The 15,593-nt window shown below is 46.4% G+C and overlaps 1 protein-coding gene across 1 annotated transcript in view; it reads right to left on the bottom strand.

Moving 5' to 3' along the window:
* The window catches only part of SPAG5 (sperm associated antigen 5), a 137,204-nt gene that overhangs the window by 80,946 nt on the left and 40,665 nt on the right, over nt 1–15,593 (bottom strand). Inside the window, exon 7 of the mRNA XM_073565525.1 lies at nt 464–556. Coding sequence (XP_073421626.1) covers nt 464–556 — 93 coding nt within the window. The remainder of the gene's footprint in view (nt 1–463; nt 557–15,593) is intronic.

Genomic DNA, 15,593 nt, shown 5'->3' with positions numbered 1-15,593 from the left:
TAAGCACTATCAACATTAAAAACCATTTAAAAAGGTAGGTAATAGTGATGAGTGAACGTGCTTGAAAAATAAGTTCGAGTTCCCGCGGCTGCAAGTCTCGTGGCTGTTAGACAGCCGCAGCACATGAGGCGATTGCCTGTTAGACAATTCCTGCATGTGTTGTGGCTGTCTAACAGCCACGAGACTTGGAGCTGCGGGGACTCGAACATATTTGAGCATGGCGAATTCACTTGATTAGCACTCGTGAGTGCTTGGGTAACACCTTATCCGAGCACGTTCGCTCATCCTTATAGGCAACTTATTTCTACTTTTCTATGTTTGCATAATGTTGAAGAATATTTTTGGCAAACCTGTAAACTCAAATAACTTCTTACACAAAAATAAAATTAAAGCAAGTAACATCTCTGTTATGTCACAAACTAGTGACATTATGCAATGAGGATTTCGAGATCTCAGTCCTCACCTGTCGCTGGAGGTCTGCTCTGTCTTTTTGCGCATTTTCATAAAGACTCTTTGCATACTCTACGATATATGAAGCTTCAGTCTTGTGTGATGTCTGTAGAAGATTATACTCACATCAGGTTATTGAATTTTCATCTCAAAATCCAAGATATATAAAGGATCATTGTTAAATACAAAAATACACAGGGAATGTGGTGTAGACAGAGATTATACATATACTTCTTGTAATTTATAGGTTATATGTCAAATATATTTAAAATCAAACTTTATTAACATTATTGACAAACAATTGGTAAAAATTAAATCTTTTAATTTAGTGGGTAGACACACAAATGGACCTGAAAACACAGGATCAGTAATACCCAATCAAAGTAAATAAAAAAAGAGAAAAAACATGAAAAAATAAATACTAATACAAAAAAGTACTATCTGGTACAATTGGTGCTTATATGGTTTATTTTTTTTTTTTTATATAGCGCTAACATATTCCGCAGCGCTTTACAGTTTGCACACATTTTCATCACTGTCCCCGATGGGGGCTCACAATCTAAATTCCCTATCAGTCTTTGAAGTGTGGGAGGAAACCGGAGTACCCGGAGGAAACCCACGCAAACACGGGGAGAACATACAAACTCCTTGCAGATGTTGTCCTTGGTGGGATTCGAACCCAGGACCCCAGCGCTGCAAGGCTGCAGCGCTAACCACTGAGCCACCGTGCTGCCCTCAATGGATATGAAAACAATTATTTTCCAATCAATGTGTGAATAATGGATTAATCCTAACGTTCAAGCTGAACTAGAAAGCATCTATAAGATGTCAGGACATTATGTCCATAATATATGAGCACTAATGCTAAATTACACTATAGATACTTAAATGAACCATAAGGATGATACATTTATTTTCTCATGAAAGCTATAATTTTTGTTATACAGAGCTCATAACAGCGTAGAAAATAGAATAATGTATTTATATATACCACTCCTCAAATAAGTTACAGAAAAAATAACAGATAAAACAATAAAATGCAATAGTGCTCAAAATGTCAGGGGGTCAGAAGAAGCTAATGCGAAACTTGCGTCCAGGGAGCCCCCTGCAACCAGGTCATGTATACCCTCTCTAATTAGAAAATAATTTATCCTCCTCCTCTCTTCTGCACAATGCTGTTTCACTATTTATAGTATTTGAGTAGCATACTTGCACATTTATCATTATATACTATGGTTTTATCATATTTATACTAGTATTGTCCAAACACAATATTATACTGGCACTTCAAAAACATATGAAATCGACAAAAAGACCAACCAGACTAGCATAATACCAATAGCCGGAATAATGAAGAGATCCAGAAAAAAATAGTATAAAAGTAATTATTTATTAACAATACACAAAATAATAAAAAATGCCCAAAAGAAGGCGCAGATAGCCCTAAACAAATAAGATGTTAACAGACATAATAATGTAGCTCAAAAGTGTACAAAATGAGCACTTAGAAAGTGAAAAGTGCAAAAAAAGCCTTCAAAATTCACTGCTGTATATAAATGGTTAAATATCTAAATATATCAAAAATATCCTAAACAGCATAATGAATCTGAAGGGCAAATATACCGGCAACATGACATGATTGTCTAAGGCTGGTTTCACATTAGCGCTTTTTAAGCGCACGCACGGCCGGGGGTAGCTCCGCCCCCGAGCCGGCTCTCTGCCCGGCGTGCCCGCCCCTTGCTTGTAGCGCCGCCTCCTAGCGCACAGCGGCGCCTGCGATCGGCGCACCCTATCTTTAGCATAGGGTGCGCAGATCGCGCGCAGGCCGTGCGCTAGTTGCGCTTTGACCTGCGCTGCGCACTTTTGACGGTGCGCCGTGCGCGCCAAAATCAAACTTTTCGGATTTGACGGCGCACCGTCAAAAGTGCGCAGCGCAGGTCAAAGCGCAACTAGCGCACGGCCTGCGCGCGATCTGCGCACCCTATGCTAAAGATAGGGTGCGCCGATCGCAGGCGCCGCTGTGCGGTAGGAGGCGGCGCTACAAGCAAGGGGCAGGCACGCCGGGCAGAGAGCCGGCTCGGGGGCGGAGCTACCCCCGGCCGTGCGGGCGCTTAAAAAGCGCTAATGTGAAACCAGCCTAAGACCGCAAGTAAATCAGCCTAGGGAAAACCGCTAACAAATAGACCCAAATTGATCTACTATGGATGTCTAATTAAATAGCACGATACATGTAACAGTTAAATGTGGAACAGCAATATGCTAATATCTAAGTCCTCATATAGATCTATCTAGGCTGACCACTTTACAGTACATAATAAAGCCAGAACAAAAGTGCATGAATACCTGATCACAGTGGGCTCAAATAACACATGGGCATCGCAGCCTCCTCCACCCCTTTGTGTATTGTTAATAAATAATTACTTTTATACTATTTTTTTCTGGATCTCTTCATTATTCCGGCTATTGGTATTATGCTAGTCTGGTTGGTCTTTTTGTCGATTTCATATGGTTTTATCATAGCATTATCTTTTAAGCAGATACATATATATTTTGTTTGTGTCAGGAATACACTAAGACATTTTGAGCACTATTGCATTTTATTAATTGGTTTATCTGTTATTTTTTCTGTAACTTATTTGAGGAGTGGTATATATAAATACATTATTCTATTTTCTACGCTGTTATGAGCTCTGTATAACAAAAATTATAGCTTTCATGAGAAAATAAATGTATCATCCTTATGGTTCATTTAAGTATCTATAGTGTAATTTAGCATTAGTGCTCATATATTATGGATATAATGTCCTGACATCTTATAGATGCTTTCTAGTTCAGTTTGAACGTTAGGATTAATCCATTATTCACACATTGATTGGAAAAGTCGTAGTTATTCACCGGTTAACGGTATTTTTCGGAGTCCATGACAGCACTACCTGAGAGAGGGGATCCGCCCTCCAGGAACAGGAAATCCTACAGATACATAAGGGCGGCACCTCTCCCACGCATCAGTTGGATTACAGAGCACAAGAGGACCACAAAGGTTAATAGCATAATTTATATACAATACTCTTACACGACTATTAATTACCCGTGTACATATAAGAGGAAGAAGTGCACTCCCAAATTAAACTAAAGGCAGGGACTATACAGGTGCTGTCATGTACTCCGAAAAATACCGTTAACCGGTGAGTAACTATGACTTTATTCGGTCGTCCATGTCAGCACCACCTGAGAGAATTACAGAGAGTAATAATTACTTTAGGGAGGGACTACAGCCTGCAGAACCCTGACACCAAAGGAGAGGTCTGAGGAAGCACCCAGGGCTAGTTTATAATGGTTGTAGAAGGTGCTCGGAGAGGACCAAGTAGCTGCCTTACATATCTGTTCGATCGAGACCTCCGATCTCTCTGTCCAAGAGGTTGCCATGGCCCTGGTGGAATGCGCCTTCAGCTTACCAGGGGACGGTTTGCCTTTTGAGGTGTATGCCAATGAAATGGCCTCCCTAATCCATCTCGCTAGCGAGATTTTTGAAGCCCTAAGGCCCTTTCTAGTGCCCTGATAGGAAATAAACAAGGCATTATCTTTTTTCCAGGGGTCGGTAACTGCCAGGTACTCTAGGAGACATCTCCTAACGTCTAGCGTGTGTAATTTCCTTTCCTTATCGTTCGTGGGATTAGGAAGGAAGGATGGAAGAACCATCTCCTGAGTTCTATGGAAACTGGAGGCTACTTTCGGCAGGTATGCTGGTTCAGGTGTAAGAATTACCCTGTTGTCCCTGAATTGTATGTAAGGAGGAAGTCTAGACAGCGCCTGGATGTCACTAACTCTCCGGGCTGATGTCAACGCTACCAGGAGAGCCACTTTAAGGGACTGGTTTTCTGTGGAAGCTGATGAAATAGGCTCAAACGGGGGTCTCTGTCATGGCCGTAAGGACTAGGTTTAGATCCCATGGCATAAATTTATTTCTCACTACCGGTCTGGACCTGCCTGTTGCTTTAATAAACCTATTGATCCAATAGTTACTAGCGATGTTGCAGTTGAAAAGCGCCCCTAGAGCCGACACCTGTACCTTAAGGGTGCTGGTGGAGAGTCCCATGTCTAGACCTCTTTGTAAGAACTCTAAAATCTGTGCTATGGGAGTGGGCTGCCCAACTACTACCCCTGAACCCTGAAGGAATCTTTTCCAGATCCTAACGTAGATTTTGGTTGTAATCGGTTTTCTCCTTTTGAGCAGGGTGTTAATTAGGGCCGGGGAGAAACCTTTCTCCTTTAGTAGTGCCCGTTCAAAATCCACGCCGTCAGATTTAGGCCAGCTACCTGAGGATGGTAAACTGGGCCCTGGGATAGGAGGTCTGGGATGTTTGGTAGGACCCAAGGGTCGGACACCGACATGGTCCTGAGGCATGAGACCCATGCCCTCCTGGGCCAAAACGGGGCGATCACTATAATCTGTTATGACTGGGTCACCGAGGAAAAAAAAAACAAAACAAGCTGTCACAGAAAACCAGAGAGGTTGGTAACTATGCAGATTGCAGATCCCTGATCCTAACCACACAACTAGCAGCAGCCGTGGAGCGTACCTACGATGGTCCTAGACGCTTCGTCATAGCCGGAGGACAAAATAAGCCTGAAGCAAGAAAAGGGGAAAACTAACTGCCCCAGAGCAGACTCCAAAGGAAAGACAGCCCCCACACATGTATTGACGGTGAAACAAGATGAAAGCACAAACACAGGCAGGAAAATAGGCTGAGCAAACGATGGGGACCAAAACTAACTAGAAAGGATAGGAAAGGAAAGACACTGTCTGCAATCTGCAAAAAAACCCTACAAAAATAAAGTCCAACACTTCTGATAGCAAAATTAACCCTGAAGTCACTAGACTTCTCCCACTATATCAGCACTCTGAAATATTCTGAGACAGGGCAAAAAGAGGCCAATCTAATAAGGGACAAAAAGCAAATTGGCAAATACAGATAAATAAGAGTGGAAATTTAGCGCAGCCCCAGCCGGGGCTGGCTGACCACACAAAAAACTGAATAGACCAACAAAATCAAGTGTGAACATTAGCAAAAAACTTAGCTTTAGATGACTGGAACAGAGCTGAAAACTAAGAACTGACAAGCCAGAAGGAATCACCAGCACCAGACTAGGGCGTCAGCTGTCTTAAATCCAGTCAGATTCCTGAGGTCCAATCGTCATCCTCATTATCAGGTGGCAAATTTCTCCTGATTAAATCAGCATCACTACCTCCAGTTACCACCAGAGGGAGCCTGGAAGGAGAACTCACAACTGGTGGACCGAAAAATGAACTCACAACAGTACCCCCCCTTGAGGAGGGGTCACCGAACCCTCATCCACGCCACCAGGCCGATCAGGATGGGCCCGGTGAAAAGCACGAACCAATCTATTGGCATGAATATCAGAGGCAGAGACCCAAGAATTATCCTCCTGGCCATAACCCTTCCATTTGACCAAATACTGGAGTCTCCGTCTAACCAAACGAGAATCCAAAATTTTTTCTACCTCATATTCCATATTGCCTTCAACCAACACAGGGTCAGGAGGTGCTGCCATAGGAACCACTAGCTCAACAAACCTTTTCAACAGAGACTTGTGAAATACGTTATGGATCTTGAACGTAACTGGAAGAGCCAATCGAAAAGAAACAGGATTAAGAATCTCCAAAATCTTATAAGGTCCAATAAATCTTGGCTTAAATTTTGGAGATGAAACCTTCATAGGAATATTCTTAGTCGACAACCAAACCATATCACCCACTTTAAACCAGGGACCAATGGTCTTATGCCGGTTGGAAAATCGCTGGGCCTTTTCCTTAGAGAGTGACAACTTATCCACCACTTGGTCCCATATCTGCTGCATTCTCTCAACCACAGTGTCCACACCTGGGCAAGATGAAGATTCCACTTGCCCTGAAGAGAATCAAGGAAGAAACCTAAAATTACAGGAAAAGGGTGACATCAAAGTGGCAGAACTAGCTCTAATGTTCAGTGCGAATTCGGCCAAGGGCAAAAATGAGACCCAATCATCCTGATCAGCAGATATAAAACATCTTAAATAAGACTCCAAGGTCTGGTTTGTTCTCTCAGTCTGTCCATTGGTCTGGGGATGAAACGCGGAGGAGAAGGATAACTGAATTCCCAGATTGGAACAAAAGGCTTTCCAGAATCTGGAAACAAACTGGACTCCTCTGTCGGACACAATGTTCTCAGAAATCACATGTAACCAAACCACCTGTTGTAAAAACAAGGGCACCAACTCAGCGGAAGATGGCAATTTTGGGAGTGGTACAAGATGGACAATCTTTGAAAATCTATCACAAATCACCCTGATAACAGTCATTCTCTGAGAGACAGGAAGATCAGAAATAAAATCCATTGAGATATGGGTCCATGGCCTCTTGGGCACCGGCAGGGGCATCAGCATCCCACTAGAACGAGAACAGGGTTTAGACCGGGAACAAGTCCCACAGGACTGTACAAAATTCCTAAAGTCACGAGATAAGGCAGGCCACCAAAAAGACCGACTCACCAAATCTCTGGTACCAAAAATACCTGGATGACCAGCCAATGCGGAGCAATGAATTTCAGACATCACTCTTTCTCCACTGGTCAGGAACATACAATTTTCCCATAGGGCAACGCTCAGGTTTATCCTCCTGAAATTCCTCCAGGGCGCGTCTCAATGGCAGAAAGAACTACCCCCTCACCTAGGATGGTAGTAGGCTCAGTCACATTAAGAGAATCGGCAAAGAAACTCCTAGAAAGGGCGTCTGCCTTAACATTCTTAGTGCCCGGAAGAAAAGAGACCACAAAATTAAAACGCGTGAAAAACAAGGCCCATCTAGCCTGCCTAGGATTCAAGCGTTTGGCCGACTCCAGATAAATCAAATTCTTGTGATCGGTGAGGACCACAACTTGATGTCTAGCTCCCTCCAACCAATGTCTCCACTTTTCAAATGCCCATTTCATGGCCAACAATTCCCGATTCCCCACGTCATAGTTGCGTTCAGATGGGGAGAACTTTCGAGAAAAGAAGGCACAGGGATTCATCTTAGAAGTCACAGGGTCTTTTTGGGACAAAACAGCTCCTGCACCAATCTCAGAAGCATCTACCTCCACCTGAAGTGGAAGTGAGACATCAGGTTGCCGTACAACTGGAGCTGAAGTAAATCTCCGCTTAAGCTCCTGAAATGCTGAGACAGCCTCAGGAGACCAATTCAGTACATCAGCGCCCTTCTTGGTCAGATCAGTCAGTGGTTTGACAATACCAGAAAAATTACCAATAAACTTACGATAGAAATTGGCAAAACCCAAAAACTTCTGGAGGGACTTCAAAGAAGTAGGCTGAACCCAATCAAAAATGGCCTGTACCTTGGCCGGGTCCATTTCAATAGTCGATGGAGACAAGATAAATCCCAAAAATGAAATCCTCTGTACACCAAAGAGGCATTTCAATCCCTTAACAAACAGGGAATTCTCCCTCAAAATCCGGAACACAGTCCGGACGTGTTCCACATGAGAATCCCAATCACTAGAAAAGATCAAAATATCATCCAGATAGATGATCAAAAACTTATCCACAAAGTCACAGAAAATATCATTCATAAAGGACTGGAAGACAGAAGGGGTATTAGTGAGCCCAAAAGGCATCACCAGGTACTCAAAATGTCCCTCCGGAGTATTAAACGCCATCTTTGTTAGGATCCCCGAGGGTGAACCCACTGGACCACGGCAACAAACCTCCCCTCGGCGAGCGGAGCAGGTGGACCACCCCCTATACAGGGAGTGTTAGGGACAGGCCCAGGGGAAACTATTACTGCGGCAGCTGGTACCCAGGGCAGACGGGGGAGACCAGACAGGTGGTAGGCAAGGAAGCCGGAAGAGCGGTGAGAGCAAGATCAGGAAATGCGGAGATACGAGCAGGCACGGAGGGAACCCGGGAACTTGAGCAGGACGGAGACACCGGGTGGTACGTCTGGAACACTGGGGTACAGGCTGGACGAAGACACCGGATAGCACGGCAGGAACACTGGAGACTGGACCGGGGTAGAACGGCAGGAACACAGGAGACTGGACCGGGGTAGAATGGCAGGAACACAGGAGACTGGAGACACGGGATGGCAAGGCAGGAACACTGGAAACACAGGAGAGAACAGGTAACACGGATGGGAGTACAAGTAAAGCAGCGGCGAACGCCAGCAAGTGTGGGGCCAGAATCACAAGGAAGTACAAGTGACGATCAGGCAGCGTCAGTAGGGAGCGACGACCTGATAAGGGAGAGTGGGGAGGAGCTTCCGGGCCAGGATCCTCCCGACCATAGAGAGGAACGGGGGGAGCGGCCGGCTCACAAGGGAGGATGTGCGCGTGCACGGCGAGACCTGCAGGGAGCACGCACCCGGGAGGAAGCGAGCGCCATAGTCCGGACAGGAGAACAGACGGGACTGTGCCGGGAAACTGCAGGCTGGTAAGTCTGACGGGTCATGGGAGGCGGCGGCGAGACAGGAGAGCGGTGGCATGACAGGAGAGAGCGGCAGCATGACAGACTTCCATTCATCCCCGTGCTTGATGCGAATAAGATTATACGCCCCCCTGAGGTCAAGCTTAGTAAACCAGCAGGCACTCTTAACTCTGGAGAATAAATCAGACATCAGAGGTAATGGGTACCGATATTTAACAGTCATTTTGTTAAGGGAACGATAATCAATACACGGTCTTAATGAACCATCTTTCTTGGCCACAAAAAAAAAAACCAGCACCTAAAGGTGACGATGGTCTAATATGACTCTTCTCCAACGACTCCTTAATATAGGACCGCATAGCATCATGCTCGGGTACCGATAACTTGAAAAGCCAACCCTTAGGAAATTTACACCCAGGCATCAACTCAATTGCACAGTCATAAATCCTATGAGGAGGCAAAGACGCAGACTTACTCTCACTAAATACCTCAGAAAAATCGGCTAGATAATCAGGAATATCATTAGACTGAGGAGAGGTGGAGAAAACAGGAGCGTCCCTAAGAACACACTGACAACCCCAACTCACCACAGACCCAGACTTCCAAACCAAAACTGGATTATGAGTTTGCAACCAGGGAAAACCCAGAACAATAGTATCATGCAAATTATGCAGCACCAAAAATTTACAATTTTCTTGGTGGTCTGGGGCAACTCGCATTATCACCAAATCTGTGTCCAAAACTGAGGTTTATTCTCCGCCAAAGGAGTAGCATCAATACCCCTCAAAGGAATAGGCGTCTGCAGAGGCATCATGGAAAAATTACAACGTTTAGCAAAGTCCAAATCCATCAGATTCAATGCTGTTCCTGAATCCACGAAAGCCTTAGTAGAAAACGTGGATAAGGAGCAGATCAGAGTAATTGCCAAAAGGAACTTAGGTTGTACACTGCCCACAGCAAATGTGTGTGCAAAACGTTTCTCTCGTTTAGGGCAGACAGAAATAGTATGAGAGGCGTCTCCACAGAAAAAACACAGCTTATTACGCCTTCTAAACTCCTGACGTTGCGCCATAGACAAAGCCCCATCACATTGCATAGGTTCAGAAGTTTGTTCAAAAGGTGGCAGCGCCTCCCGTGTAGTCTTACGTTCACGCAAACGCCGATCAACTTGAATGGCTAATGACATAGAATCATCCAGACCAGAGGGAACAGGAAATCCCACCATAACATCTTTTACGGTCTCTGATAAACCCTTCCGAAAGAGAGCCGCCAATGCACTATCATTACATGTAGTAAGGACCGCCCACTTTTGGAATTTTTGATAGTATAACTCTGCAGAATCCTGACCCTGGTTTAATGCCGACAGGGTTCTCTCAGCTTGATCAACAGCATTAGGTTCATCATACAACAACCCCAAGGCCTGAAAAAATGCATCCACATTAGTCAGAACAGGATTTTCAGGTGTCAGAGAAAAAGCCCAATCCTGGGGATCGCTGCGCAGCAAGGAGATGACAATTTTAACCTGCTGCACAGAGCTCCCCGATGAGTTAGGCTTCAAGGCAAGAAATAATTTACAATTATTCTTAAAATTCAGAAATTTAGACCGATCCCCAGAAAACACATCAGGAGTAGGGATCTTAGGTTCAGCAGCATGTGACTGAATGAGGTAGGTGGAAATTCCCTGCACTTCAGCAGCAAGTTGCTGCACACGATCAGACAATTGCTTAATCTCCATTAGGAAAAAAAAATGAATAAATAAAAAAAAATCCTCCTGCAGCCGCAGAAAAAAAAAAAAAGGAAAAAAATAATAAAAAAAATTCTGACACTTTTTTTCCCTCTTTTTTTTTTTTTTTAACAACTTTTTCCTGCTTTTGAGTACCCTAGAATCTGCGGTATCGATGGTGATTCTGTTATGAATTGGTCACCGAGGAAAAAAAAACAAAACAAGCTAAGTCCCTGATCCTAACCACACAACTAGCAGCAGCTGTGGAGCGTACCTACGATGGTCCTAGACGTTACATCACAGCCGGAGGACTAAATAAGCCTGAAGCAAGAAAAGGGGAAAACTAACTGCCCCAGAGCAGACCCCAAAGGAAAGACAGCCCCCACACATGTATTAACGGTGAAACAAGATGAAAGCACAAACACAGGCAGGAAAATAGGCTGAGCAAACGATGGGGACCAAACTAACTGGAAAGGATAGGAAAGGAAAGACACTGTCTGCAATCTGCAAAAAACCCTACAAAAATAAAGTCCAACACTTCTGATAGCAAAATTAAACCTGAAGTCACTAGACTTCTCCCACTATATCAGCACTCTGAAATATTCTGAGACAGAGCAAAAAGAGGCCAATCTAATAAGGGACAAAAAGCAAATTGGCAAATACAGATAAATAAGAGTGGAAATTTAGCGCAGCCCCAGCCGGGGCTGGCTGACCACTCAAAAAACTGAATAGACCAACAAAATCAAGTGTGAACATTAGCAGAAAAACTTAGCTTGAGATGACTGGAACAGAGCTGAAAACAAAGACCTGACAAGCCAGAAGGAATCAACAGCACCAGACTAGGGCGTCGGCTGTCTTAAATCCAGACAGATTCCTGAGGTCCAATCGTCATCCTCATTATCAGGTGGCAAATTTCTACTGATTAAATCAGCCTCACTACCTCCAGTTATCACCAAAGGGAGCCTGGAAGGAGAACTCACAACTGGTGGACCGAAAAATGAACTCACAACAATAATCCTTGCTTTGTCCTTCCTGACCTTCCTCACCACCAGGGGTAGTAGAGCCAGGGGAGGGAAGGCGTATGCTAGCCCGAAGTTCCATTTGACCAGAAGAGCATCTACTGCCAGAGGATTCTCCCTGGGATTTAGAGAGCAGAACTGAGGCACCTTCCTGTTCTCTCTGGTGGCGAAGATGTCAACTTCTGGCTGCCCCATTTTTGTACGATTCGGTAGAAGATGGATGTTTTTAAGGACCATTCACCCTGCTTTAGAAGGCTGCGGCTTAGGAAGTCTGCTGTGGTGTTTTCTTTTCCTTTTATGTGCAGAGCTGTTAAAGACAGGAGATGTTGCTCTGCCCATTGGAACAGCCGTTCTGCTACCTCCATCAGGGGCCTGGAACGAGTCCCACCTTGGTGGTTGATGTAAGCCACGGTGACCTGATTTCTGAGAATATTCGAACATGGTGACCCTGTAGATACACAAAAAGGTTTTTGACTGCCTGCTCTACGGCTGTTAGCTCTTTCAGGTTTTAGGACATTACCAACTGATGGCATTCCCACAGGTCATGGATCAAGATTTCCCCCATGTGGGCCCCCCAACCCGTAGGGCTTGCATCTGTGGTGACTACCCGGGTTACATTATACTCCCAGGGCACCCCTCTGGCTAGATTGTTCTCGTCTAGCCACCACTCATGGGATCTCAAGGTATGTTGGGATAGTCAACTGGCCTTCTAGATAACCGCCCAGGATCTTTTGATGGCGTAAAACCTCGCCCTGTAGCACCCTTGTATGGAACTGGGCCCATCGGACCGCAGGGATGCAGGATGAGAGAGAACCCAGGAGGGACATTGCTTTCCTGAGAGACATGGTAGGGCTATTGGAGGCATTCAAGACCTGCTGACGTAGGCGAACTAATTTTTCAAGTGGAAGACGACACTCATTCTGCGAGTCTAGGGTTAAGCCCAAGAACTGCTGGACTTTCATGAGCTGTAGGTGGGACTTCTTAATGTTTAATAGCCACCCTAACTGCTCCAGAGCTGATTTTGCTTTTTGCAATTGATCCAGACAATGGACTGCTGTTTTGCCTACAATAAGGAAGTCATCCAGGTAATCCAGGTAAGGGATTATTAGGACGTTTGCTTCCCGCAGATGGGCCATAACATCCGCTATAACTTTAGTGAACACCCGGGGGGTGACTGCTATACCAAAGGGAAGTGCGACATATTGAAACTGCTGTAACGACCCCTGTAAATGAACTGCCACTCTAAGGAAACGCTGATGAGACGCATAGATGGGTATATGGTAATAAGCGTCTTTTAAATCCAACACCACCATAAAACAATTTTCAAGCAATAATTTTATTGTGGAACTGATTGTTTCCATTTTGAAAGGTCGAATGACCAGGTATCTGTTGAGTGCCTACAGATTGATTATGGTCCTGTAAGAATTATCTGGTTTACGGACCAAAAATAGGGGGGAGTAGAAGCCTTCGACCTTCTCCGCCTCTGGTACCTTTATCAGTACTCTTTTCTGACATAGGTCAACAACTTTGGTCTCTAGGGCAGTCTGTTCCACCAGGGAAGACCTGAGCGGGGTGACCCTAAAACTGTTCTGGGGACACAGGCAAATTCTAGCTTTAGGCCTGAGGCTATCAACCCCAGGATCCAGTTACTGTTTGAGATCCGCGACCCGGCTTGGCAGAAGGCCGATAGTCTACCTCCCACCGGAGCCTCTAGTCATTGGGGAGGTTTCTTGGTCTCACGGGATGCTTCCTGGCGTCCCCCTCCAAACATAAACCCGGTACCTTTTTTCTTTTTATCTTCCCATCTGCCCCGGTCCCTGGATGACCTCCTCCGAAAAAATCTCTTCCTAGCAAAGGGACGTCTATAGGAAGGGGTGGGCAGGGAGGGGAATTTCTTTTTATCGTTGCCAGCCTTCTCCAGGAGTTCATCTAGGACTGGCCTGAATAGATATTCCCCCTCACACGGGATGGAGCAAAGCCGGGATCTGGCCTGGATATCCCCAGGCCAGCATTTCAGCCATATAGCCCGTCGGGCTGCATTTGATAGCCCTGCGGCCTTGGCCGCCATTCTTGCGGAATCTGACGAAGCGTCGGCTAAAAAGGCTGCCGCATCCTGGATGGTAGGTAGGGTTTTCAAGCTAGATTCCCTTGAGGCTCTGTCCTCTAACTGCGTTTCCAGCTGGTCCAACCAGACCATCATAGATCTGGCTGTGCAGGTAGCTGCTACTGCCGGTCTCAGGGCGCCAGCTGACATTTCCCATGTGCCTTTCAAGTAGGAGTCCGCCTTTTTATCCAGCGGATCCTTTAAAGAGACCATGTCATCAAAGGGGATAGCGGATTTTTTGGACGCCTTAGCCACTGCTGCTTCCAATTTCGGGGCTTTGTCCCATTTATTTACCACGGGGTCCTCAAAAGGGATATCGCCGTTTAAAAGCTGGTGGTAGGGAGCCTTTCCTTTCTGGTTTCCTCCATTCCCTATTAATCAAATTTTGGACCTTGTCGTTTATCGGGAAACACTTACGTTTCCTGGGGTCTAAACCCCCGAACATTAGGTCCTGCGCTGACCGTTCTGGTTTTGTGTCCGTTACCCCCATGGTAGCCCTGACTGCCTTGACTAGTTTGTCCACTTGTTCCAGACCTAGGCAGAAACGACTGGCGTCTTCCTCTGAAGAGGACACAGACGCGGAGGTGGAGGGCTCTGATGAGTCTTCATTTCCTCTAGGGTCAGCTGAAGAGCCTGACCCTGAGAAACTTGCTCTCTTTCTCTTCCTAGACGACTCCACCTGGGGTACGGATTTTAGGGCTTTAACCTCCATTCTAATAATTTCCCTTAGACTTGTAGCGAAGTCAGGGGTTTCTTCCGCCACCTACAGGAGGGGGGACAGAGTAAGGAAGTATGCCTGGTAATTTATTGGGACTACGCCCCCCCCTTTTTTTTTACCGTCTGCCGTATGCATGACTGGCACAGCCTTTTAGGGTAGGCATCCGGCAAGGGGCATTTGCAAAGGGCGCATTCCCTGTTTTTTGCCTTGTCAGCGCATTTCTTCCCCTATAAGAGGAAAACATAAGGGGAACACTGCATCAGGGCACATTCACGAAGATCTCTTACCCTGAGCAGAAGGCGTAGGTACCGGATCACGGGGGGGGAGCTGGCTCCTTCGGCCTGGAGGAACTTCTATGGCCGGATTGTCCAGTTCATTTTTTCATTTGCTGTGAGCTGGTTTGGGACCTCTCTGAGGTACGTTCCTGCTCTCGGTCCAGCTGGGCCACGGGAGCCTCCGGCTCGTCCATTCCTGCACCTGAGCTGAAGCCGCTCTGCAGTGCTTCTGTGCCCTTTTCTTCCCCCCGGCAATCCAGGCTCACAGGTGTCATGGCCAGGGGCTGATTCTCGCCCCCCCCTTTCCCTCCGATGTCCATGGGTACTTCCCCCCGTGCGCCGCCCCCCACACCCTGTCGGCGCCTGCGACACACGGGGAGAAAAGGCCGGCCGGCATCCGACTTCCGGCCCCGCGTCACTTCCGGTCTGAGGGGTCACGCAGGCCACCAGCGCCACTGCGAAGGGAGACCGCACCAGCAGGACCAAGGACCGGGGTCCGGATCCATGCTTACCCGCCAGCGCATGAGACGGGCATCCGCCGAACCCCGCTCCCACCTGCCCCGCACACTGACGTGGAACCCTACCCGGGCCACCGTGGCGCTTCCAGGGGACTCCGCACTGCCCGAGGTAGGAGACCCCCCTGCTACCTGAGTCGGACAGCCGGCCTGGGGATTCCTTCATCCATGATGGCATAATCTGTAGGGAATCATGTCCTCCAGGAACAGGAAACCAACTGATGCGTGGGAGAGGTGCCGCCCTTATGTATCTGTAGGATTTCCTGTTCATGGAGGACAGATCCCCTCTCTCAGATGGTGCGGTCATGGAT

This window comes from Dendrobates tinctorius, unplaced genomic scaffold (genome assembly GCF_039654945.1).
Source record: "Dendrobates tinctorius isolate UK_male_01 unplaced genomic scaffold, ASM3965494v1 ptg000016l, whole genome shotgun sequence".
Lineage (NCBI taxonomy): Eukaryota > Metazoa > Chordata > Amphibia > Anura > Dendrobatidae > Dendrobates > Dendrobates tinctorius.
The sequence above is the reverse complement of the archived record's forward strand: the minus strand, read 5'-3'. Positions and strand labels throughout refer to the sequence as shown.